Source organism: Bos indicus, chromosome 7, assembly GCF_029378745.1.
Source record: "Bos indicus isolate NIAB-ARS_2022 breed Sahiwal x Tharparkar chromosome 7, NIAB-ARS_B.indTharparkar_mat_pri_1.0, whole genome shotgun sequence".
NCBI classification, from domain to species: Eukaryota; Metazoa; Chordata; class Mammalia; order Artiodactyla; family Bovidae; genus Bos; species Bos indicus.
In genome coordinates, this window is record NC_091766.1 from 2,930,343 (window position 1) to 2,953,688 (window position 23,346).

A 23,346-nucleotide genomic window follows, 5' to 3' on the forward strand; every position below is an offset into this window, starting at 1 on the left:
GGTGGGCCCCATACAGCCTGAGGACCCCAGTAGGCAGTGAAGCAGGGTTGGGATGACCAAGGCCCCACACACCGGCCTGCTCCAGAGCAGAGGAGATGAGGGACGAGGAGCAGTGGTTGCTCAGCTCTCCACCCTCACAGCTGCCCAGGCACCGAGAGGTACTGTTTTCTAAGTAGTTACATGAGTGTTAAGTGCCAAGGTTAGCAGTTGGGCTCCACCTCTGAAAATCTTAAATACTATGTCCTGGATAGGAGATCGGAGAAGGCAATGGCACCCCACTCCAGTACACTTGCCTGGAAAATCCCATGGACGAAGGAGCCTGGTAGGCTGCAGTCCATGGGGTCGCTAAGAGTCGGACATGATTGAGCGACTTCACTTTCACTTTTCACTTTCATGCATTGGAGAAGGAAATGGCAACCCACTCCAGTGTTTTTGCCTGGAGAATCCCAGGGACGGGGGAGCCTTGTGGGCTGCCGTCTGTGGGGTCACACAGAGTCAGACACGACTGAAGCGACTTAGCAGCAGCAGCAGCAGATAGGAGATGGACATCCTGTTAAAATACTGGAGTGAACCCATGAGATCATGGTTATAACTGTCCCGAACATCAAGAAACTGGGGTATGACGCTGAGATGGCTAGTGACCTCAATTGGGAGGACATGACTAAATCCTAAGTCACCCCCATCAGAAGCTCACAAAACACACAGGACCGCGGTGGTGCACCCAAGCCCCTAAGTTCCTGAGACAGGAGTCCTATGCCTTAGGATCCCTTCTGTGGTGACTGAGCTTTTAGTTTGACATCTACCTTCTAATGCAGGTCGCACTGCATCCCCCCAATTTCACATTTTGGAACCCTAATTCCCAAAATTAGGAATAATAATTCTCAGAATGGTGCTGTGTTTGGAGATGGGACCTTTAAAGAGGTGGTGAAGGTAAAATGAGGTCCCTAGGGTGCACCTTAATCCAATAGACTAGTGTCCTTGTAAGAAGAGAAAATGAGAGCAGACACACCGAGGGGAGACCACGTGAGGCCCCGGGCAGGAGACCGCTGTCTACACACCAAGCAGAGGGCTCGGGTACTGACACCTTGGTCTCGGGCTTCCAGTTTTCAGTACTGTGAGAAAGAAATGTCTGTTGTCTGAGAACCCAGTCTATGGTATTACACAGACCGAGCTGACTGAGATACTTTCTAGAGTAGCGCCTCCATCTGCAGCTTTCCTCACAGCTGGTATGCTCTTGATAACCTGTGGCTGATGGGCTGTGTATTAGTTGAGGTTCTCCAGAGAGACAGAACCAATTCAATATACACAGAGGAAGAGGAAGAGATTATAAGGAATTGGCTCACCCAACTGTGGAGGCCAAGGAGTCCCCAAATCTGCCATCTACAAGCTGGAGACTCAGGAGAGCCCGTGGTGTGGACCCAGCCCGAATCTGAGTCTGAAGACAGGCGACCAGTGTGCTAGCTCAAGCCGTCAGGCAGGAGTTCTCTCTGACTCTCCTTGTTGTTCCTCTCCGGCCTTCACCTGACTGGACAAGGCCCACCCTCCCTGAGGCCCATCTGCTTTAACTCTGTGCAGATCCAGAATCACCCTCATAGACACACCCGGGATCATGCTTGTTCTGGGCACCCCCAGAACCCAGTCAAACTGACACATGAACGTGATCCTCACTGGCAGTCTGCAGGCTGAATCACTTCTTTGGGAGCCTGCCTTTGCCCTTAAGGGAGCAAAGATTGGATGAGGGCCACCCATACAAGGGAGAAGGGTCTGCTTAATCAAAGTCCCCAGATGGTTGATGTTAATTCCATCTAAAAACACACCTTCACCCCAACATCTAGACTGGTGTTGGACCAACCCACTGCACACAGAGACTCACAAGCTGACCCCACCCAACTTCCATGTCACAGACATGCAGCACAGACTTCCCTAGCAGTCCCTGGGCAGAGCCCTCCTCCTGGGACCCAAAAGCCTCAAACTGCATCTTTGAACCAGTTAGGAGGGGGAGGACTGAGATGCTGGACACTGGACAGGCTACACGGCATAGGGGGAATTGTGGACTGATACCAAAACTGTGGTAAAAGAAGGGGGCAGTGTCTGCACAGGCCCTAGGCTCACACGTGCTGGGGGGCTGTGCTGAGCTTCACACCTGGCTAGGGGGCCTGCGGAAAATGGTGAATCCCTGCTCTGGATCTAGATTCACTTTCCCTCTGAGGCTCTGCTTCCAGCACTGACATCTGGGACTTCATGGGGGTGGGGCTTACCTGGGGCCAAGGCTCACTTGGCACCTCCGACCAGCCAGTCAGACCCCACAAGGGAAAGAGACTCAGTCTGCATTTGTCATCTGACCAGAGGCAGGCTAGGTTGGGGTTCATCTGGGCTTGGAGATTGGCCCTGGGACCCCAGAGAGGGTCTGCAGCCTGAGAGAACCCCTCAGGGTCTGCCGTGGGCTGGAGGGAGTCTGAGAGACAGCAGGGGTCCCTGAAGTCTAGACCAAGGTGGCTCCTTGCTGGCAGCAGCTGTTTTCCCTATTGTGCTCACCGTTGCTCTCCACAAAAGCTGACACTGCAGGCTTTGGCCAGCATCTGGATAATGCCAGGGCCAGAGATAGGACCGCCCCTCTGTTCTCTGCGCTACCACCTTGGGCTCTAAGCATGCATGCCTGGCTGTTCTTTGTTCTCCTCCAGCCGCATCCCTCTCCTTTGGGCCAAGCCTATTGCCTGGTACAGAGTGGTACCCGAGTGTTCCAGGGGGCTACAGGGGCTCAGCCTGGGCCTTGCTCCCTGGATGGCCCCTGAAGAGTGGCTTCCTCTCCCAGTCATCCTAGAGTTGAGCCGTGTGTCCCCAGAGGCCAGTGGTGGACACGCACACACAGGCATGTGTGTGTACTCAGACTCGTGCTCACACCACACCCCACATGCATACAAGCACACACACACATGCACACGAGGCTGTAAACAAAAGTTAGTTTTATTTCACTCCCTTTGTTTGGAGGCTGTGTCTGAGTTGGAGAGGGGGCTGGAGGGAAGAGGCTGTGGCAGGAGCTTCAGAGTCTCTTCCCTCAGCGTGGCCAAAGTCATAGCCCCTGACCACCACCCTGTTGGTCTGAGTGGCAAGGGAGGCCAGTGTCTTTTCAGAGTTTCAAGTATGTGCCCAAGGAAGGGGCCACGCCAGGCCAGCACAGAGCTGGAGAGGGCATGATCCCACCCACCCTAGCCCACGCAAGGCCTTAGCCCCAGACCTGTCTGGGTGGAAACAGGAAGCAGGGCGCAGTCCCAGCCGCACTCAAGGCAGCTCACGCTTGGGACCTGGTGGGGGTGAGGCATGAAGTGGTGCCGCCCAGCACTGGGTGCAGCCCCCACCACTGTGCTCACTGTTTTTCCTTCTACACCAGGAAGACCTGGCATTGCCTCTAGCTTTGCAAGAACCAGAACATGGACTAGAAGAGTGCGGGTGCTAGGAAAGGAGTGGGGATAAGCACAAAACCCCTCAACACCCAGGCCAGGCACCCCTGGGCAGTCACACACGGGCTTCTTCAGGGAAGCAGGGCAGGATGGGTAGAACTCCTGCCTGGAGGACCCCCTTGTCCTGAGGGGGCCAGCTGGGTGGCTCTGGGAGGGGGGCAGTGCCCCAGCCACAGTCCTATCTCCCATCAGGGCTTATGGGTCAGAAGTGGGGACCCTTCTTGGTTCCCAGGCTGCCCACCCTACCCTGGAGGAAGACAGGGCTCAGGCAGGGAGGGGTGGTGATGCAGAGAAGGTTGGTGCCCTGTACCCCCTCCGGAGGGGGTGAGCAGCCAGCTGAGGAAGAGGGGGCAGGTTGTGCTCTGCGCCTTAGGTGGTGTCCAGCCCCTAGACTTCCCCCAGAGCCCCCTGCCTCCGCCCTGGGGAGGAGGGAAGATGCAGAGCAGCCGAGGCGAGGCCTCAGATCCACACGGTGGTCTTACCCTCCCTGCTGCTGCTCCCGCTGCCCTTCTCTGAGCCCATCCTGGGTTTGATCCCCTGCCGACCCTGGCCCCCCACAGTGCCCCCTGATGTGGCACTGCCCGACCCCGACGCAGGGGCACCAGGCTTTGGGGGGCCCCTGGCGTTCGCTGGGAGGCCCGGGCCGGGTGGACTGTCGAGGTCCCCAAGTGCCCGCCGGTCCTGCAGCGCCTGCAGGGCCAGGCTGGCCAGTTCCTGGTCCTGGGCGCGTGCACGCTCAGCTGTGCGAACCACCAGGCTATAATCAGGCGGGCAGGCCAGGCCTGAAGGCGCAGCGGGCAGAGCGCAGGGAGGCGGCCGCGGCATGGGGCCGGGGGAGGCGGGCAGTGGGCGTCGGCCGCGCACGGCGTCTTGCGCGTTGCCGAGGCCCAGGTGCGCCATCTCACAGAGGTTGAGCAGCAGACAGAGGCAGCTGACCACGTACATGACCAGCAGGAAGACCGTCTTCTCGGTGGGCCGTGACACGAAGCAGTCAACCACGTGGGGACAGGGCTGGCGGCTACACGCGAAGAAGGGCCGCACCTCGAAACCATACAGAAGGTACTGGCCCACCAGGAAGGCCACCTCGAAGGCGGCCCGCGCCACCAGCTGGGCGACGTACACGCGCATCAGGCCCTCGCGCTGGATGCGCCGCCGCCCGTCATGCTGCCCTGCAGGACCCGGGACCCCAGCCACCTTTGTGTCCCCTCCTGCGCCCTTAGCCGCCCCCGTGTCCTCAGCCTCTTCATCTTCACCCAGGCCCTCGGCCACTCCCGGGTCTTCGTCCTCTTCACCCAGGCCCAGCATGGGTTCCTCCTCGCCCAGGTCGGCGGGCTCGGGCCAGCCCGGGTGGGGCGGTGGGGGCAACGGCAGGGGTGGGCGGGGCGCGCGGCGGCTGGGGCGGCGGCGAGAGGCGCGACGGCGCTCATCCTGGGAGGCGCGGGCCAGGCGGTGCACAGCGTAGCCCAGGTACATGACAGAGGGCGTGGAGATGACCACAATCTGGAAGACCCAGAAGCGCACGTGGGACAGGGGTGCGAAGGCGTCGTAGCAGACGTTGTCACAGCCTGGCTGCCGCGTGTTGCACGTGAACTTGGTCTGCTCATCGGAGTAGATGGACTCGCCGCCCACAGCGGTGAGCACGATGCGGAAGACCACCAGCACCGTGAGCCACACCTTGCCCACGAACGTGGAGTGGTTGTGGATCTCTTCCAGCAGCCGCGTCAGGAAACTCCAGCTCATGTTGGTCATAGGGGCAGGGGATACGACCTGCAGGTCACCAGCAGGAGCTCAACCTTGGGCAAGGACAATGGGGGCAAGGGCTGATGGGGTGGGGTGGGGGGGATGGACAGTGGCACCAGAGCCCCTCCAGGGGTACCACTCTCACCCCAAGTCCTGACCCTGCCTTAGGATGGATACAGGGAGAGGCTGGGGCCTCTGCAGCCAGAGGACAGAGTCTACAAGGACAGACGCTGGGCCACCTTGCTGAGCACATGCCCTGGCTGCCCCAAGACCTGGCCCCAGGTCTCTGTGGCCTGGAACAAGGCCAGTCCCTCCCACCTTCCCCTACCCTGCAGCAAAGCAGGGCCCTGGGCAAGACATGCTCGTCCCCCAGCCTGTGGGGACCCCACCCCAGGCCCTGAGAGCAATAGGGAGTCCATCAGGTGAGCTGCCTCTATAGGGGCAACCAGAAAGCAGAGCAGCCTCCGCTCAGATGCCTGCTCCCACCTTGCAGCACCCCGGTTTCTGGAGTCGTTTCCAGCGTGCCAGGGGCCCACCTGAGCCCTGTCTGCCTGGCCTTCACTCTGCAGCCACTCCAGTCCCCATCAGCCCACAGTTCCCCAGGCCCCGAGTCCCAGTGGGCCTCCCTCAGCCTCCAGTGCCCTACTGCTTCCCCATCACACCCTGATCCCATCCACCTCCAGACCCAGTGGCTCTGTCAGCCTCCAGCCCCCTCAGTTCCAGATCTCCCAACAGCACCCCCTCCCAGCTCCCTCCACATCCTAAAGAGGATGTTCACTCGGGATCATGGCCATGCTCCCCCACCCCTACCGATTCAGCTGTGCCAGGGACTGGTGCCCACCCTCCAGGCTGCGACTCCCTCCTATGGCAGCACTCCCATGTCCTCTGCACAGCCCGGCTGAGGGCGGAGGTAAGCCCAGGTGTCTGTTCAAGGTGGCGCCATGTGCGGCAAGGCCCTCAAACAGCATGAAGCACACGCACAACTACACTCGGGCACCTGAGACACTCAGACAGCCCTGTGGCCACTGGCCAGGCCCTGGACCAGTGCTCCTCTTAGATCAGCTACCTCTGAGGGGGACTGTGCCTAGAAGGGGCTCAGTGGGCAGGAGCGCGCACTCTGGTAGCCCTGTGCCTCTGGGAGGGGGCTGAAGCCTCCTAACACCCACCCTCCTTCCTTCACACCAGTACCTGCTCCTGTGCAGTTTGGGGGCTGAAGACCCCTGATGCTTTTGGTCCCCTCTTTCTCGAACAGGCCTGGGAAGCAGTGTGGGCAGGTGTGGAATGGAACAGCAGGGGCATTCAGGGCTCCCGGCCCTCTTTATTGAGCTGGGTCCTCTCCCGGAGCAAGGGGTGGGGGCAGGAAGAGGGGGCAGCCGGGATTCCTGGGGAAGTGACCCTATTTCCTTACATCTGTGTGCAACGCCCCTCTCAGAGCCACACACATGCAAACACTCACAAGTATACAAGTGCACACATATGTATACACACAGTCATATGTGCAATGCACTTGTGTGCAGGCACACATTCACAGGTACACAGATTGGCACATGCCCAGCCCTCCAGGCCATGTGTGATATACCTGTGCCTCAAGAAGGAATGTGCCTCATGAAGGTCGTGGTGAACTCAGCTGGACGTTCTGCCTCAGCTTGAACCTCAGCCCTCTTTCAGGACCTGAACCCATCCCTGACCTCGACAGTCCCACATCACGGGAGGCTGGGGCCCACAGCCCCACTGTGCAGGAACCCAGAAAAGGGATGACAGAGCAGTCCCGACTTTTCTCCTCTCCAAGATGGATGCCAGTGGAGAAACAGGAGGGAAGGTGATGGTGCCAGGACAATCCCGACCCTCAGTGTGTGGTATTTAACAACTGGCTCTTGGTGGGAGAGCCGTGGTGTAGTGTTCACCGACTTCTGTGGTGTGAATGTACCACAAGGCCCATGAGTAATGCCAGGAGACACCTACCGGGTGGCGGGGGGATTGTTCTTGAGACCAGCTCTAGCATGGCACTGGGTGACCGTGCCCTGGGGTGTGAAGGATGGCACTTTGCCCTGGGGGGCTGACCCAGGTGCAGTTAGAGCCTCCCCAGAGACGAGTCATGTGGAGAAAAGAGGGTGCAAGCCTTGTGGGAGGAAACCTCCCACCTTCCCCCAGTGCCAGTGGGGAAGCTCAGGCAAGCTCTGGGTGTGTGGCGGAGGTTCTGGCTCTTTAGATCCAGGGGCCCATGCCTGTGTGCATGTGTGTGCAGGGCCTGTGTCACACACGCAGTCACAGCAGGATCTTTCTGTGATCAGGGGGCTGATGCTGACCAGCTCTGGGCACCATCTTAAGTGCCATGCACTGGGGGTCCCCCGAATCTAGACTTCTAGTGCCAGCTGCCACCTCCACATAGGCAGATGGATGCCAGTAGGCACAACAAATCCCAGAAGACCAGACCCCAAAATTTCCCTCCAAATTGGCTTCCGTCCCACGTGGGCTTATATTGGACAGCTCTCTGCCCTGCACTCCATCTGCTTCATCAGGAGAGACGCCCTGCAGCCCCTTGGGCCTACCTCGCCTCCGCTTGGCACCTTCAGGAGCCCATCGACCTGTGCTCCTGCGACTCCTCCCGACTTTGGAGGAAAATGCCAAGCGACCTGGCCCCAGGGCACCAGCAACCCCCTTTCGCTCCCCACAACGCGGAAGCCCCGCTCTCCCCAGGCTTCTGATAGTACCCATCCTGTCCGTGCCCACGCCCCGCCCACAGCCCCGCCCCTCATCCAGTCCCTCCACCCGACTTCCTGCGAGGCCAGCCCAGTACCCTGCCGGGCGCTCTGTGCTCCTGCGCACTTGGACTGAACCCCGGGCGAATGGGGAGCAGGCATGGCTTCTCACTGTGTGGGGGTTACAGACAAGTGACAGGAGAGGGCTGGAATGTTCCATATGATCATGGCTTAGCATTGGCTATGTGGGTCTGAACTCACCTTCAGCTCAGTATGGACAAGAAGAGGCACTTGCATATACACCATGCCTGTCAAGCCTACATGGAAAAACACCCCACAGCGCTGAACACACCTTGGTCCCACTCTCCAATAAAGGAAACTGGGCTAGTGAAGAAACAGCTGGTTGCAGGGCAGCAGCAGGAAACGAGCCTGAAGCATCTCTTGGTGTCAGAGGAAGGAAGTGCTAACACACACACACACACACACACACACACACACACACACACACACACACACACACACACACACACACACGGAGGCGAGTCAAAGGGACACAACATGGGAGCTGAGGGAAGTAGATCCCAGTGTCTGAAACCAGATCAATTAGGCCAATAAAGTAAAGTACTATTATCGATTGGTTTACAGATTATAGCCCAAGGTAAAAAATATGAGTCCCCACTGATACAAACGATACAATAACTAACTAAATGGGGGAGAAGGGAACTCTAAATATTCATGCTGCCTCTGTGACCTCCAGGAGGGTGTTCCTCCAGAGAGCACAGCTCGGAGGAAAGGAGGGTGCCTGACAGACAGCAGGCTGTGACAGACATCCCCGCCCAAAGTGAGAAGCCGCATTGAGAGCACAGAGCCTGCTGCCCCCGAGGCCTTCTTCCCAAACCCTCGCCAGAGGCAATCATGAGATATATTGAAACAAGTTCCAGGAGGGGCTTTATAAACTACCTGACCTTCAAAATCCCAAGGGCACCAGAAACTAAGGAAGTCTGAGGAAGTCCCCCACAAGAGGGGTCAAGGAGCCATGAGGACAGTCACTGCTCAGGGGCCCTCAGGAGAGCAAAGTACACGGGTGGAAAGGGAGGCACCTTTGGTTAATGGCAACGATTCAATATTGGTGCACCGATTGTGACAAGCATGCCACAGGGGAACTGGGCTCGGGGGCAAATGAGAAGTCTCCCTGGCCTCTTCATAGTTTCTCTGTAAACCACAGGTGTTGTGAAATAAGAAACCTTATTTAAAGTGGCTTCCTACCCCTCACGACAAGCTCCTTCTCCCTATATTTTCCCATCTGGAACACATTTCTGTGTGTCTGGAGGCTTCACATACACAGCGGGGACTTTCACTAGTGACCAGTCCTGGGGCTGTGGGGTACAAGGACCCCAACACAGAGCTGGAGAAGTGGGAGGCACAGGCCAGGCCCACAGATGTCTGGTGCTAACGGGAGGAGGCAGCCAGTGAGGGCTTGGCCCTGGCTGGGCCAGCAGGAGAGGAAGGTGTATGAGGGGGTGCTGGCCCCTCAGGGAACAAGTTCTTGGCATTTGTTGGGCCCTCTGGCATCTGTTCAAAGGGAATCCCCCCCAGAGCTACATGTTACAGCAAGTGTGGGTAGCGGCCACTCAGTGGGACACAGGACAGAGGGCCAGGTGTACCTGGGGTCAAGGCCTGGGAAGGGGCAGGCCTGGGAGTGCTCAGCGGAGGGTGGAGCTGGGGAGGGAGGGGGGACTGGCCAGTGAGCAGGGCACATGCTGGGGCTCCCCGTGAAGGGAGCTGGCATCACCTTCACCTAGAGCTGCCCGAGGAGGCACCCTATTGGGAGGAGGGTGGGAGGCGCACACTCTGGGCTCCAGGGGCATCAGGATGACCTGTGCTGGGGTGAGCTGGGCCCTCTAGCCCTGGTTCTGGCACCAGCAGAGTGGCTTCTGCAGAGGTGGGCAGCTGGGCACTCTCCCCTTCAAGCTCCTTCCACCCCTGGATATGAACGAAGGCCCTGAGGGGCTGGTCAGAGACTGGGACCCAGAGGTGCCCAGGGCCGCCTCCTGCAGTACAGTGAGGCCCGGCCTGCCCAGCCCCTTCCTTCCCACCCCAGCCTAGCTTCCTCCACGTGCCCCCTCGTGCTGTGGGCGGGCTTCCTCTGCCTGCAGTGGGGCTGCTGGCCTGCTCCCCACTCCAGAGTGCTCGGCTCACCAAGAGGACTGGTGGAACGCTTCCCTGGGAATCGCAGCACCTCAGGTAGCCTCTTCCCCTTCCTGAGGACTCCTGGGTGCAGCGGACACTGGGTGGTCCCTCCTTGACATATGAGCACCTTCAAGGAGCCCAAGGTGGACTCAACCCCAGGAGACTGCGGTCTTTATAAAGGACCAGGGCCTGTTCCGGAAACCCCACCTCTACGGGCCTCCAAGGCTAGGGTCTCCCTCCTGCTGTGTGCCCACCCACCCATCCAAGTACCCTGTCAGGGACAGTTCTGAGTGAGGCTGCAGCACCGCCCACTGCTCAGGCCCAAACACTGCATACCCAGAGGAATTTCTCCCTGCCTCCACTGGCGCCAAGCCCCCAAGACTGCTCTCCCCACAGCAGGGCCCTAGATGCTCAGATCTCCCCTTGTCAGCTTTGTGATGCTTCTGTGGGTGGTCCTCCACATTCCTGCCCACTCCGGGCCCCTGCCCTAGACGCCTGTCATGTCCTACCTGGACCCCCGGCCAGTGAGAGGTGTGTACCTCCCCCACCTCAGGTGCCCAGAACCCAGGCCTGGGGCTCCTCTACCTTCACCTGCCCCCAGCAACTCCAGGGAACACCACAGCCTCCCACACCATGTAGACACCGGTTAGTGACCAGGTTCCCCTCCCAGCCGCCTACCCGTTTCCCTTCCTGCAGGCACCCCAAGGTGGGGTCCCAGGAAACCCAGGGCTCTCCGAACAAAACCCATATCCTCATGGGTCCTGAGGGATGATTACCTGACCTGCTCCTGCCCAGCCCAGAGCTGACCAGCTCTGTAGTCCCTCCTCTCACACATGGATACACACTTACACAAGCATCTGCACACCCATCCTTCATCCTCACTTTCACACACACACACACGTATGCACGCCGCCTTCTGCCTTGTACCCCCCTCCCCCCCACCCCCAGCAGTGGCTTTCCTCTGGGAAGTGAGGCTTCCCCACTACATGCTCGGAAGCAATGGAGCTCTGCCACAGCACTGGGTCTGCTGAGGAACCAGGGCCGCCTGTTCCATTCTAGCCTGAACCTGGGAAGTGAGGGGCTTCCTGCAGGGTGGAGGGTGTGGTGGGGCCAAGCCTGGGGAGTGAGTCACAGTGGAGCGGCCGGGATTGCTCCTGCCTCAGGGGAGCCCAGGCCGCAGAACGCTGGGCTCTGGCAGAGGAAGGTGTCAAGAGGAACAAGGGCGGGAGGCTGAAGCAGGACCCCTGCCTGAGCTCAGGGCCCTCAAGGACCTCCCCAGTCACCACTGGCCAAGAGCAGGATGCTTCGCCCCTCAGACCCCATGGGGTGCCCCACTGTCCACCCCTCCTAGCCGTCTACCCTGGAGCTGCCTCAGAATGCCACAGTAAAGCCAGTGCACCCCGCACTCTGCCATCTTTCTCAGTCTGTGGCAGTCACTTTCCCTGCCCTGCCCTAGTGCCTGCTCCCCCGAAGGCCGACGTACCACAGGACCGGCTGTGTGCCTCAGCCACACTATGCCTTGTCAGGACGCCCGCCCAGTCCCACTCCCCAGTCCTGCCCAGCCACCCTGCACACACCCCGACCCAGACAACTCACTCACATCTGTGGCGCAGCAGGGCCTGCTCCTGGAGGACAGGAGTCTGCTCTGCTCTCTGCTCACCTCCAGGAACCAGATCTGAGGAGGCAGGCCTTAGCAGGCGCCCACAAGTGGGGGTTTAGGAAGATGCCCACGGCTACATAAAGGCCAGTCCAGGAGCAAGGTGGACAGCACGCAGGTGTGCCAACCAGTCTGTCTGTCCATGTGGAGGAGGTGGGGCTCTCCAGCCTCCACCCAGGACTGAAGAGCCCAAGGCCCCAGCCTCTGGACACACCGCAGCTGCCGAGCTGGCGGGGGCTGGCCAGCCCCACACAGCCTGAGGGGTCCCAGCTGCTGGGGCTCTCCCCTTCCCTCCTTCCTCATCAGCTAGCCTAGCAGCCTCCAGGGGGTGGGGGCAGACTGCCTCTACCTCCTCCTGCCCTCGAGTTGCACTGCACCCATCTGGCTCCTTTGAGGGCAGGGGACCTGAGATGGACAGACCCCCAGAATGGAGGGCCGGTCAGGCCCAGAACCTGTCATCTCTTGGTGTTGGCTGTTTCCAGAGTCGTGCCTAGGCCCCTGGGACTGCGGACCCAGAGTGAAGAATGTGCCGCTCAGCCCTAAATGGCACCCCACCCATGGTCTCCTGGTGACATCCTACCTTTTCCAGGCCAGGAAACAAGTCCTTCTGAGCCTTTCCACCTGCTGGCCAGCTGGACACAGCCCTCCTGAGTGTGCACCCAGCTAAGTCCAGGGCCCGACCCAGGGCCACCTCTCACCGCCAAGCACAATGTGGGGGGAGGGCCTTCAAGGGCTCCATTGTTCCCCCCGTGGCCCCGGGTCTGAATCCCTGATTGTCCCTGGGGCTGGACGGGTCCCAGAGCGGGAAGCAGCCTCTCCCAGCTACACAGCAGGTCAGGAGGCAGCCCAGCCCCGTCTCACTGGCCCTCAGGGTGGAGGCTCTGTAGCACCCCTCTGCCTGCCATCCAGCTTTCAGGCCCAGCTCTCACCTGCCCTCACTGTCTATCCGGGCTCTGGGATGAAGCCCAGGCTTTCTGTTCCTGCGCGGGCTCCCTGCCTCCTCCCAGCCTGCATCTACCATCTGTCTGGGTTCCATGGCAGAACATGGCCTGGGCGTGGACCAGGGCCCAGGCGAGTGCCCCCTGTGTCTAGTACTGATACAGCTCAGCTGCCCTGACTTGAGCTGGGTGGCTTCTGAAGGCATCTTCTGAGACTCCAGAGCCTGGAACCCCAACAGAGGCCCCCAGACATCCTCCCCGGGCGGGCCTCTCCAGGGCCAGCCAGATCCCCACGGGGCTGTGCACAAGGCCCCAGAGGCAGGCGTCTCCTCCCTGCCCCAGGGCAGGCTCCGTCCCTCTCCAGGTCTGCAGTGTCCCTCTGCCACTCTCAGCCCAGGTCAGGGACCGGGAGGAGGAGTGGTTTGAGAAGGATGAGCCCCAGGACCTTCTGACCCCAGCCTCGACGGCTACTCAGATACAGTGGGAGATGAGGTCCTGCACCCACCTGGGGGGGGAGTCCTGGGCAAGGAGTGTGCGGCAGCTCAGGAGCAGCCTCTCTGGGGGCCAGCAGCCCAGAGCAACAGGTGTAAGGCGGCTGCTGCCCTCTGGGGGTGGCCAGTCAGAGCAGGGCTGTCCAGAGTGGGGACGGGGTGGCTCTGGAATGGTGTACTGTGGACCCACCCACCCAGGGCCATGATCCAAGGGCTCAAGGACACTCTAACCCAGCAGTTCTTTATTTGGATGTTGGCCTGGCTTCCACGGGTAAGGGGTTGACAGGGCATGGTGGGGAGGAAGCCTAGAAATGGACGTGGGGCATGGGGGTAAGAGACAAGGTCCTCCAAGCACGGAGGGGGTGAGGGAAGATGGGCAGCGCCCTGTCTCTGGGTCCCAGCTGAGGTGAGCAGAGTCACTGCCAGGAAACTCTGGCCCACTGACGTGGGCGCCAGGCCCTGGGCCCCACCTGAGAGGACACAGCTGGCGGGCCTCCTCAGGACTGACCAGTGCCTTGGGCCTTCTTTATTTCCTGCCAGAGAGAAAGAGAGGCTGAGGAAAGGAAGGTCTCGCCCAGGGCCTGGGGCCACCACATCGCCTGTCCCAGCCTGCTTTACCCGTTTGCCACACAGATGTCTGAGGCCCCACCTCCACCCCAGCCCACCTCGGAGAGCGCCTCCTTCAGGGCCCAGTAGGCCTTGTCCAGACTGTCGTTGACGATGATCAGGTCAAACAGGCCGGGCTCCTTGCCTGAGGGTGGGGGCAGGGTCAGTGGAAGCTCTGGGAACGGAGCGGGGGTCTGGGGACCCTTCACAGGGACCACAGGGCTGGGTGACGGCTCCAGCCCTCCTGCGCCCCTTGGTGGGGGGACTGGTCTCCTGCGGGGTGTGGGGGGGTCTAGGGGAGGCCGCGTGCTGGGCGCCCTCACTCACTGCTCTCCATGTCAGCCCGGGCAGCCGCCAGACGCTTGGCCAGGCTCTCCTCTGTCTCTGTGTTCCGCTGTCGCAGCCGCTGCTCCTGAGACAGAGCACGAGGTCAGAAGGTCCGAGCACGCGGGGCTGCCCCCCACGCCCCGCCTCGGCCCCCACCAGGACATCCAGTGAGGGCGGCTGCACGAAGATGTAGATGGGCCGCAGGTCGGTCTTCTTGATGTTGCGCACGCCCTGCAGGTCCACGTCCAGCACGCAGATGCGGTTCATGGCCTGCACGGCCCGCACGGCGGCCTTGCTGGGGAGTGAGGGGAGGGGAGCCGCTCAGCCGTGGGCGCCCCAGTCCTAGCAGCCCCCGCGGCTTCAGAGAGCCTCAGTGGGACCTCATCCCCCATCCCCCGCTCTGGGTCTGTCTGGGGGTGCCCACAAGGGCCTACTCTAACTGGCATCTGCTCCTTCATTCTGGAAGCACTCCGAGCAACGCTTGCACGAGGGGGCCCTCTGCTGGTCCAGGGGTGGTGGTAGGGAGTGTGTCTGTTAGGGAGTAGCAACCTTCAGACCCCGGCCCAGAGCCTCTCCCTCTCCTGGCACCTCCCCCCAGGCCCCACACCACGCCATCACCTCAACCAGTCCCACCCGCCCATCACGCCTCCAAAAGTGTCTGTACTACCTTCTGGCTCACGTCCCCAGGCTGGTGATGGCAACCCCCTCCCATGTCCTGCCTGCGGGGGCCCTGCGTGGGGAGGGATGCTCTGGCCCCCACTGCACAACAGGACACGCCCCTGGGCTTTCTCACCTCCTGGCCGCCCTTTGCAGGCCCTGGCCCCTCACCCAGGGGTCACCAAGTACTATGTGCTCCTCACCCGCTGGGGGGAGCGCCCCTCAGTGGGTCCTGTGTGTCTCAATAGTGGCCAAATGACCCCCCTCAGTGGCCCACTGCTCTGCCCATCTGCACCCGGGGCAGAGGACGATGGGTCCTGGCGGTGCCCGCCTCCCCCAGCCAGGCGGCTCAGGGACCGGCTGTGCACAGAGGCAGGCCTGGGCCTGCCTGCCTGAGTCAGGACACTGCTCCTGGGCCTTGTGAGTCAGATGGGAGGAGCCAGCAGAGACCCTGCTCTGGTTGGTTGGTAGCGTGGGAGGGGGTGCAGCTGCTGTTTTGCCAGGGACCCTTCCCAGGCTACCCTACTGACTGGAGGGGAAGGGCCACATGAAACCTGCAGACCCCTAAGACACAGGTCCCCTGAGTCCTCCCTGCACGCCGGCTCCTCGTCTGGCCCACTTCTCACAGCAGCCTGGCCAGGAGACACAAGTGGGGCTGGGCCCGGAGTCGGTAGCCCGGAGATTTCTGACTCAAGCTCCATCATGACCTCTAGAGGGCTGAGTCCTTGGCCTCAAGTGCCTAGACAGCCGGCAGAGAGAAACCCCAACCTGGGGCCCAGCCAAGGGGAGACCCCCAGGGCCTACAGACACCCCCTGCCTGGGTCACCCACTCCTGGTCCCTGGGGGAATGAGAGGAAGGGAAGGCCCAAAGCACCGCCCACCTGGTCCCATACAAGTTCCCTGAGAACTCGGCGTGCTCGATGAAGTCTCCAGCAGCAATGTCGCGCTGCATCACCTCCCTGGTCACAAAGTAGTAATCTGCAAGGAGAAGGTGCAGACGGGAGACAGACTCAGGCGCCCCTGACGAGCGTTGGGCTGCTAGCGTCTTGTGCCAGAGCACAGGGCCATCTGGCCAAGCTCACCTTTGCCGTTCTCCTCTCCTGGCCTCGGGTCCCTTGTCGTGTCTAGGAATAAGTAACAGCGATGGCCTTGGGACACCTGGAATCTCAAGTATCCCATCCCCAGGGCCTGCCCCGTGGCCTGCCGCCCATCCAGAGGTGTGGGAAGGGAGGCTACAGACTGGGGTCGGCAGTGTGGGGGCTTCCACCCCAGTGTGTGGCAGTGGGCGCGGTGCATCAGGGCATGTTAGCAAGGGTCTTTGTCCCCAGTCTCTTCTGGACCCTCCCCCACCTCCCCGGGGCCTCACGGGACACGCTGAAGCCAAAGATGCTGCCATGTTCCTGCAGGAGTTTCTTCAGTAGGGTGCTCTTCCCAGCCCCTGAGGGTCCGCTCAGGACAACGGGCCTTGGTCCTGACATCCCTGTGGGGAGGCGGGGGGAGAGGCAAGTCTCAGCAGGGCCTTGCTCCCTGCTGCATGGAGGTGGACATGCTGCTGTGTATGGCGGTGGCTGCAGTGCCCAAGTGAACTCACCCCAGCAATGAGGCAGAGCCGAGGTACCACCACTCAGAGCCATGCCTAAACCCCGCCTATGCCTCCCTGTGGGTGGTGACATGTGCACCGACCACAAATGTGTGGCCTCCCCAGCTGTCCACTACTACCCTACGTCTCAAGGAGCCTGGACTTTGGCTCCTGGGAGGGGCACATCCAGGTCCCAATTCCTGTGTCTCCTGGCACCACACTTCGGAGGTGTCCTTGGTCAAAGTCAGTGGAACCCAAGGTCTGTTCTGGGAACTTCCATTGAAAAGTGAGGAGCTAATCCCACGGTCCCTGACTCCCCTCTGTGATACCTGGGTCTCATGAAGCCAGCAGGAGAGCAGGGCATCACCCTCCCAGCTCGTAACATAGGGTGCCTGCCACAGGTGAGAACACCGAGGGCAGGAAGGGTGGGAGAGGTCTGGAGGGATCAGCTGAGCCTGCTCTATCCCCACTGGACCACCCTGCAGCCCTCATATAGGACCTACCTTCTGAGTAGCCTCTGTGCTCAGCTTGGGGCTGCACTGGCTGAGCTGAGACAGTGGTAATCCTTGCCTGCTCCCCACTGTCTGAGCACTAAATCCCTCCTAGTGCAGCCCGCACCACCTGCTCAACAGAGGGAAACGCTGCTCCTCACCCGAGAAGTGCACCTGCCTCCCGAGCCATGTGACAAGACGAGCTGAGGAAGGTTAGGTGCACTGGGAGCCGCAGAAGACAGGAATCAAGGCTGGCACTAAGCTAAGGGGCTAGCAGGCTATGCACTGCCCCAGAGGGAGGCAGAGCCCAGACGCACGTGTGATGAGCTGGCCTGCCCCTGCAGTGCTCTGTGTGGAGGTCCCCAGGTAGCAGTGGTGGCCAGCAGTGAGGCCCGGGAGGAACAGGCCACTCTGTGTGGGCAGCTCTCCAGCAGGCCCCCTGGTGGGCACTGCTTTCCTAATCTGCAATGTAGGCCAACCTGGGTAATCTGGCTAAAGCATGGCTATTCTGGGACCATCAGGCTGTATGCAAACGCCCTGAAGAAGGACTCGGGAATCAGACATGACCACCTGCTGAAAGAGATAGAAGAAATGGATCCAGAGGAGCTCACCACCGCTCTGTCATTTCTGAGTGGCCAGTTCTTAGCTCCTTTGTCCCGTCCCAGTTTCCTACTAGAATAGTGAAAGTGAAGTTGCTTGGTCGTGTTCGACTCTGCAACACCATGGACTGTAGCCCACCAGGCTCCTCCATCCGAGGGGTTTTCCAGGCAAGAATACTAGAGTGGGGTGCCATTTCCTTTTCCAGGCGATCTTCCTGACCCAGGGCTTGAACCCAGGTCTCCCGCACTGCAGGCAGCCTCTTTATCATCTGAGCCACCAGGGAAGCCAACAGTGCATTGTTGTAAGACAGCAAGTCCCACTGACTCACAGCTCCTTTCTGGGGTCCTGATTTCCCCCCCAGACACAGCGCCAGCATACAAATGCCCACACATTTGTGTGTCTGACTCCAAGCCCACTGCTGTTGCCTGCCCAGGAGAGCACAGCACCCTTGCTACCCTAAGGACTGGTGCAAGGGAAGGTCTCACTTCTGCCTCACACTGCCCTTCATAAAGTCCCTTCCTTTGCAGAACGAACATCCTGTGGGCAGCCCAGCCCAGCCTGTCCTGACTTTCTAGGTGCTGAGTGACCAGGGTGCTGGGTGAGTTATGGGGGAGGGATATCGGAGGGCAGAGGAGATACTGGGGGTCACTAGGTCCCTGAGCAAGGTTGCTGCTTCTAGAGGGGCCCTGGAAAGGGAGTATGGAGGCTGGGGTCTGTCACCCACTGGCTGGCCTCTGGATTGTGCCAAGTCACCACTGCACACATGTCCCTGCCAACCTCGCAAGCAGGGGCAGCTGTGGCCGTTCAGCATCCTAGGTCTTCCCAGGCCCCAGCCACAGGAATGTGAGTTTCCCCAGGGCAGGGGTAACACCAAAGTGGACACATGCCAGGTCTCACAAGAGGTGAACCAGAAAGCCTCCAGGGGCCTTGCTCACAGCAACAAACGCTCCACTTGGTGGGTGCACCTGGCACCTTCTGGACCCAACTTGGGGCATCCACCTCCAGGGAGCGGAGGACCCATCACACCTGCCTATGAAGATCCCCCTCAGGAACACTCTGCTCCTTTCCTCACGCCCAACTTGGGCAGGTCCCCCACCCTCACATCCCAGACCCACAACTACACACCTGCCAGCAACACCCAGGCTGTGCCTTACCTGCTCTGTGCTCCAGGCTAGCACAGGCACCCTAACACACTCCCCTGGCAGTTCCTGCTCTGCTTCCCATGCATGCAGCCATGGCTAGATGTTGTGGTCACAAGCTCTAACATCTGAACACTGGAAAACTACACAGAGAAGACACGTCTTCAATCAGGACCAATTACTACACATGCAAGTCCCAGCGCCTGAAACCCTCACGGGCCATGTTGTGCAAAAGTCTTACTCATCGTCTCGCCTCGAAACCCTGGCTTCCATCTGGCTTTATGTCCCATGTCGGAACTCTGGGGGCAGGGACACAGCCCCTGCATCCCGCTGAGACCTCCCACCCCCAGCCCAACCACCACGGGCAGTGACCAGCAGGCACGTACGCGCACCCGGGGGACTGGCTGATGGCTGCGACACTCACTGCCTGCGTGGGTCCAAATCATCACTGCACCCTGCCGGCTCTGCCTCACAGGGTGTCCTCCCGAGTCCCCACCTGCCCCTCAAGCCCGGGCCCCAGGCCTCTTCAGAGCTGTCATTCATTCAACCTTCTTCAAAGGTTACACTGCTGGGCACAAGGGGAGAGGGAACCACCCAGCACCACTGCCTCGAGGTGGGTGGGATCTAGCCGGCCAAGCTCATCTGTGCATCTCTGTAGTCTTTCCTCTTGTGGGGTCCCTCCCTGAGGCTGTCTCCTTTCACCACAAAGGTTTGAACCACACAGACCCCGTCGGAGTGGCCGAGCCTGGCAGAAGGCACCTGGGGAGCTGCTGAGTGCTGGGCTCCACCCAGGGACCACGGTGACAAGAGTGTGCACGAAAGCCTCCTCCGACAGGGGCACACTCAGTGTGGGACCGAGCTCAAGGCCTCTTGGTCCCAGTGACCAAGTGCCCCAGCCCCCGAGGCTGATTCTGGCCCCATCTCCTGATAGAACTGACTGGCAGTTAGGAATGTTCTGTCGCCCCTACTCCTTGACTATTTCACAATTCCAAACTCCAGCTTCCCGGCAAGATACTGGAAATTTTCACAAGGACACCAATAAGGATGAGGGATGCAATTTCTGTAGGAATCGCTGGTGCAAGCCTGTGTGTTCTGGAATGCTCTCTTCACAAGGAGCTCCTCAGGCAGACCTGGGGGGTTTGCTCTCCCTTCTGCTTCTACCCGACTTCCCGTCCCGTCCCAAGGGCGGGGCATGGCCACCACTTTGTCCTCTCTGAGAGCCTAAGACAAGGCACAGCCCTCTGGGGACAGAGAAGGGAGAGTCACGCCCCATCAGCACTCTAGACCTGCGCTCATCTGGGTCAGGACGGCTGGCCACGCTCCATCCCCCAAACAGGCTGTGTGGGACGGAAGAACTTCTCTGGCCGTGGCCTCAGGCGCTCCACATGTGGGACGTGTCCCGGCCCAGTGACCTTCAGAAAACACTTCACCTTCAAGAACCTAATTTGAAGTGGGAGAGCCAGTGTTTCCTTTTTACTTCTTCTCACAGTAGGGTGGGACCATGCCTTGCATGGAGGAAGCTTGGCCCTCTCAGGGAAGAAGCAAGAAGCCACACCATGGCAAGAAGCGCACACACTGTGGAGGACTTAGGCCTATCACGGCACTACACAGCTGCATCTGGGTCTCCTTCCATAGAGAAGAATTGAGATTCAGTCTCATGTGAGAGCCTCAGTTCTAGCCCTAAGGGAAGGTAGAGGGAGCGAGAACGGGGAAAGGGGTCCAGGACATACAAACCATGGAGCAGGAAGAAGCCCGACCCCTTCTGGGTGGAGAAGGTTCACTCTCACAGAAGGGGAAGAAAGGATCAGCCAGGCACCAGGGAGAATCAAGGCCCAGCACACACAGGATCAGAGAGGGACCTGGAGGAAACCACGGCTGGGCACACCAAGGGTCAGAGGAGGACCCGGGAGGAGAAGAGGCCTCGTGCCACTGAAGCCAGGCTCAGAGTCCGAGTGCAGGGCCGCTGCCACACCAGGGCCCCCAAGCCCACCCTCTGTGCCCACCCTGTCCTCCTGGAGGACTGGGGCCACCTCCCTCCACCCCAACCACACCGTGACACCTTCCCTCCTGCTCTTCCTCAAATTCTCTGAGCATGTTTCTTGACTTATGCTAAACGCGATGCAAAAGATGGAAATGAACAGTTCAGGTCTTTAAAAAAAAAAAGTTTGGGTATGGCTGAAGAAAAATGTACAATTTTAGAACTCCCAGAATCTACTTACTACTCAAAGAAACTTCTGATCTTCCCAGTTCCAGACAAAGGTTGGGTCAACGTGTTCTCAGAATCTAAAGGAGAGCCCAGGCAAACTACATCTGTCACAGGTGTGGCACCAACTCAGATTACAAGCTGGCCTGGTGTGTGCAGGCAAGTGTGTGAAATCTTACAAGAGGACAGAGAGAGCGTTCATGTGGCAGGAAATTCAACTTGTTAATGATAAGACAGGAAGCCACACCCAGTCCACATTCCTCTTAGTGGTAAAGGTTTTCCTGGGTCCCTCACAAGTCATATGGGCTTTCCTGGTGGCTCAGACAATTAAGAATCTGCCTGCAATGCAGGAGACCCAAGTTGGATCCCTGGGTGGGGAAGATCCCTTGGAGGAGGAAATGACAACCCACTCCAGTATTCTTGCCTGAAGAATTCTATGAACAGAGGAGCCTGAACTACAGTCCATGGGGTCACAAAGAGTTGCACATGACTGAGCGACTAACACACTTCACAAGTCACGGTCTGGGAGGCGAATGACAGCAAAGCCCACATTTGGGCAGGCACACCACCAAGGGACACTCGCATGGGACTCATGCATGAGTGATAGCCATGAAAAGCACATCTTGGCTTCCTCCTCCTGTCCTGGTTGGCCCCATCTCATACTGGCCAACCATCACCTCAGATTTCACCTCCCTCACCCCTATGCTGCTGCTGCTGCTAAGTCACTTCAGTCGTGTCTGACTCTGTGCGACCCCAGAGACGGCAGCCCACCAGGCTCCCCAGTCCCTGGGATTCTCCAGGCAAGAACACTGCAGTGGGTTACCATTTCCTTCTCCAATGCATGAAAGTGAAAAGTGAAAGCGAAGTCGCTCAGTGTGTCTGACTCTTAGTGACCCCATAGACGGCAGCCCACCATGCTCCCCCGTCCCTGGGATTTTTCCAGGCAAGAACACTGGAGTGGGGTGCCACTGCCTTCTCCATCCACCCCTATGAAAGGCAGTCAAAACAAGCGAGGTGGCATACCTCACTGCTCCTCCTCAAACCAGCACCTGGGCAAAGGAAGCTTATTCCCCTCCACTGCTTCCAAAAGAATGTCTAAAAAAAGCAGATGAGCAGCTCCAGCAACCTAGACTTGCGGTGTCTTGTCCCCAGGGAAGCTGAACCCCAACTACCATGCCCCTGTCATGTCAGAAAGGCCTGCCACCAACAACCTGCTCCTGTATGGAATGACCAACAGGGCTAGGTTGTGGGGCTGGCCAAGAAACTGCGGCAGTCCCAGGGGCCCTCCTGTCTGGGAGTCCGTGGAGCAGTCAGCTGTGCCCACCTAGGACCCTGCCCTGGGTTTGCAATCTGCGGTGGGAACCAAACATAGCGCCAGAGCTGGACTACCGGGAGGATTTCCCTTAAGCGCGGCGTAGACTACGTACTTCTGCAGGCCAGGTGAGCTAATCGGGACTTTGGTGACTCTGCTGTACCAGGGGCAACCTAAGGGCCTTCAAAACCCTGATCTCCCAGGGTTTTGGGCTTTGTTCTGTGGCCCTCCTTGGAGAAGGGTGTCAAGCTGCTTTCCCTCTTTGCCCCTCTGCATCCTGCAGGGTCCACAAGGCGTCCAGCATGAAGTCCTCAGACTGCAGGGGTTTTACAAACTGTTTGGAGCTTCCAATGTCAGAATAATTTCCTCTTATATTTTGGGGACTGATACAGGGGAACCAGTTTTTTAATTGTCCAAGTAAAAGTGCTTCTGCACTGCTGCTGCTGCTGCTGCTAAGTCGCTTCAGTCGTGTCCGACTCGCTGCGACCCCATAGACGGCAGCCCACCATGCTCCCCCGTCCCTGGGATTCTCTAGGCAAGGACACTGGAGTGGGTTGCCATTTCCTTCTCCAATGCATGAAAGTGAAAAGTGAAAGTGAAGTCTTTCAGTCGTGTCCGACTCTTAGCGACCCCATGGACTGCAGCCTACCAGGCTCCTCCGTCCATGGGATTTTCCAGGCAAGACTACTGGAGTGGGGTGCCATTGCCTTCTCCTCCAAGTAAAAATAATAACTACCAAAGGCAATTCTAACACAGAGCCACACTGGATAAAACTTCAAAGTGAAGGGAAGCCTCGCTGAATGTAACTCCATGCAGACTACCCTATTCTGGTCTCCCTCCGCTTTGCTTATCCTGAAACAGAGCTCTGGGAACCACGGAGGGACGCCGAGGGCAGTTTCGGTGGCTGGCGAAATGACAGAATTCACGAGCACAACCCCACGAGTCCCAGAAGGAGACCCACGACACCCGCGCTCAGCACGGGGTCCGGGCTCCTCGCACGCGAGTAGCGGCAGTCCCTGCCTCTATGCCGCGGATTCAGACCGTGACACACGGGCCTGGATCCTCCTGTGGTCTGCGCGCGCCCAGAACTCCGTCCCGCTCTGAGGGGCCGCCACTCACCGTCCGAGAGGGCCCGGCCAAGGGCGGCCGCCGCCAGCCCGGCCAGCGGGCGCCGCAGCATGAAGGGCCGCCGTCGCCGCCGCCCGGGCGGACATACGTCACAGCGTCGCGCCGCGCCGGCCTCTCTCCGCCCCGCAGAG

The 23,346-nt window shown here is 59.6% G+C and overlaps 2 protein-coding genes across 13 annotated transcripts; both read right to left on the bottom strand.

The window, feature by feature from the left end:
* Positions 1–2,946: 2,946 nt before the first annotated feature.
* GJC2 (gap junction protein gamma 2) lies at positions 2,947–13,076 on the bottom strand. Of its 3 annotated transcripts, none has more exons than XM_070792409.1 (2): positions 12,325–13,076; positions 2,947–5,225 (listed from the first exon to the last, which is right to left on the bottom strand). In XM_070792409.1, exon 2 carries the CDS (start codon positions 5,205–5,207, stop codon positions 3,918–3,920), a length of 1,290 nt encoding a protein of 429 aa, XP_070648510.1. In that variant the 5' UTR covers positions 5,208–5,225; positions 12,325–13,076; the 3' UTR covers positions 2,947–3,917. The 3 variants fall into 3 exon arrangements, with proteins under 3 accessions (XP_070648510.1, XP_070648509.1, XP_070648511.1); XM_070792408.1 differs by having other exon boundaries at positions 2,947–5,251; XM_070792410.1 differs by lacking the exon at positions 12,325–13,076 and adding an exon at positions 6,387–7,887 and having other exon boundaries at positions 2,947–5,251.
* Positions 13,077–13,209: 133 nt separating this feature from the next.
* On the bottom strand, positions 13,210–23,345 carry GUK1 (guanylate kinase 1). 10 transcript variants are annotated; one of them, XR_002181037.2, is made up of 9 exons: positions 23,207–23,345; positions 16,130–16,243; positions 15,846–15,887; positions 15,645–15,741; positions 14,541–14,637; positions 14,263–14,401; positions 14,107–14,191; positions 13,839–13,924; positions 13,394–13,706 (listed from the first exon to the last, which is right to left on the bottom strand). XR_002181037.2 is itself a non-coding variant. In XM_070792417.1 (9 exons), exons 1-9 carry the CDS (start codon positions 23,265–23,267, stop codon positions 13,671–13,673), a joined length of 753 nt encoding a protein of 250 aa, XP_070648518.1. In that variant the 5' UTR covers positions 23,268–23,345; the 3' UTR covers positions 13,394–13,670. The 10 variants fall into 10 exon arrangements, 9 of the variants coding, with proteins under 9 accessions (XP_070648512.1, XP_070648515.1, XP_070648516.1 ...); XM_070792417.1 differs by having other exon boundaries at positions 14,263–14,397; XM_070792411.1 differs by lacking the exon at positions 13,839–13,924 and having other exon boundaries at positions 13,210–13,706; positions 14,263–14,397.
* Position 23,346: the final 1 nt, after the last annotated feature.

Bases quoted from the DNA above. Each gene is read 5' to 3' on its own strand.
- GUK1 (XM_070792411.1), bottom strand. From the start codon at position 23,267: ATGCTGCGGCGCCCGCTGGCCGGGCTGGCGGCGGCCGCCCTTGGCCGG. The intron at 15,888-16,129 runs GTGAGGCCCCGG...ACTTATTCCTAG, and splicing joins CTTTGGCTTCAGCGTGTCCC to ACACGACAAGGGACCCGAGG. The intron at 14,398-14,540 runs GTAGGCCCTTGT...CTCCCCAGCAAG, and splicing joins AGGAGCAGATGCCAGTTAGA to GCCGCCGTGCGGGCCGTGCA.
- GJC2 (XM_070792409.1), bottom strand. From the start codon at position 5,207: ATGACCAACATGAGCTGGAGTTTCCTGACGCGGCTGCTGGAAGAGATC.